General features: G+C 47.5%; 1 protein-coding gene across 1 annotated transcript in view; it reads left to right on the plus strand.

The window, feature by feature from the left end:
• Positions 1-1,896, plus strand: part of trrap (transformation/transcription domain-associated protein) — a gene marked incomplete at its 5' end in the record, with an annotated part of 63,080 nt that overhangs the window by 50,477 nt on the left and 10,707 nt on the right. The window contains 2 exons of the mRNA XM_017310672.1: positions 22-183; positions 1,797-1,894. Coding sequence (XP_017166161.1) covers positions 22-183; positions 1,797-1,894 — 260 coding nt within the window. The remainder of the gene's footprint in view (positions 1-21; positions 184-1,796; positions 1,895-1,896) is intronic.

Raw genomic sequence — 1,896 nt, forward strand, 5'->3', positions numbered from 1 at the left:
AGTCTGTGTTCCTCCCTGCAGGTCCTCTGGCTGCTGAGCTTCGACGATAAGAACACGCTGGCGGATGCAGTGGACAAATATTGCATCGGCGTTCCTCCCATCCAATGGCTGGCCTGGATTCCTCAGCTGCTGACCTGCCTGGTGGGGTCAGAGGGCAAACCGCTGCTCAACCTCATCAGCCAGGTGAGACCTGAACATCTCCACCCATCGCTGGGAGGAAATCAGTCTTCCTCATCTTCATCTCTCTCTGCTCTTCTTTCAGCTCCATTTGTTTTTAAATTATTTGTTGAAGAAATGAACTTTAAATTCACATCGCGCCGCAGGAACCGGCCCAGAAATTAAAGCCGGGACCAGTTAGCTCTGACCGGTTAGCTCTGGCTAACTAGCTCTAGCCGGTTAGCTCTGACCGGTTAGCTCTGGCTAACTAGCTCTAGCCGGTTAGCTCTGACCGGTTAGCTTTGGCCGGTTAGCTCTGGCTAGCTAGCTCTGACCGGTTAGCTCTGACTAGCTAGCTCTGACCGGTTAGCTCTGGCTAACTAGCTCTGACCGGTTAGCTTTGGCCGGTTAGCTCTGGCTAACTAGCTCTGACTGGTTAGCTCTGGCCAGTTAGCTCTGGCCGGTTAGTTCTGACCGGTTAGCTCTGGCCATCTAGCTATGGCCAACTAGATCTGACCAGTTAGCTCTGGCTAACTAGCTCTGGCCGGTTAGCTATGGCTAACTAGATCTGACCGGTTAGCTCTGGCTAACTAGCTCTGGCCGGTTAGCTATGGCTAACTAGATCTGACCAGCTAGCTCTGGCCGGCTAGCTCTGGCCAGCTAGCTCTGGCCGGTTAGCTCTGGCCGGTGAAGAATTATTATAAATGATCGTTATTATTATTATAAACACAATTTAAAGAAGCTGATCTTCAAAGCTGGCGATGACGAGCTGCCTTCCTCTCCTCAGAGCTGGAACCAGCAGAACCAGTAGAAGCTAACAGTCCCAGCCTGGCTGTTAGCTTCTGGTGTTAGCGAACACAATCAGTTTTATAGTAATAAATTACTATTCTTCTTCTCACTGTGTTACTAATGATCAATAATCAATAACTGCAAGTCCCTGAAACAGTGAAGCTTCTGGCTGCTGCTGGTTGGTCGGTTTATGCGCATAGCCCCGCCCCTTTATCTGATTGGTTGTCCGGTTTGCTTCCTGGATCTCCGCTCAGGAAGAAGTCCAGGATAATGTTCTGTTTCTGATAGACCAGCAAAAGCTGGTTTTTGATCAATATTTGCAGTGAATTTAGCTGATAAAGCCTGGCTTACATCACTATGACATCATCACTATGACATCATCGCGACTAGTCGACTCTTATCATGATGTAGTTAAATAATCGTCCAGCCCCTAAAACCAGGCGAAACTCAGTTTATCAGCAGAATTTGCCTCCATTGTGATGAGAAATGAAACAAAACAAATGATGACAGCAAGTTTACAGATTTAWACACAAACAACTTTCATTAAAGTTGTGTTTTAAACAGGCTTCTGCCGGGACGCCTCTGACTGAAGGGAGATTTATTCACATATTTGTTGATGGTTTTAGGGAACCAACTGGAGAAGATGGTAAATATGATATTTAATATTATACTGTCAGTTTATTTAACATCAAAACATGAATTTTATCATCACAACGAATCAACTTTTCAAAATAAAGTTAAACGAAGGTAAATGAATCTCCTGCTGGCCGTGTATCTTCATCAGCGTCTTCCTCTCTGCTTTGGGGTCGTGAGGGCAGTGTGTGACCTTTGACCCTGCTGTTCGCCACCAGGTGGGGCGCGTGTACCCGCAGGCCGTCTACTTCCCCATCCGGACGCTCTACCTGACCCTGAAGATCGAGCAGCGGGAGCGCTACAAGAGCGGTGAGTCGC

The sequence above is a fragment of the Poecilia reticulata genome, linkage group LG19 (genome assembly GCF_000633615.1).
Source record: "Poecilia reticulata strain Guanapo linkage group LG19, Guppy_female_1.0+MT, whole genome shotgun sequence".
NCBI lineage: Eukaryota > Metazoa > Chordata > Actinopteri > Cyprinodontiformes > Poeciliidae > Poecilia > Poecilia reticulata.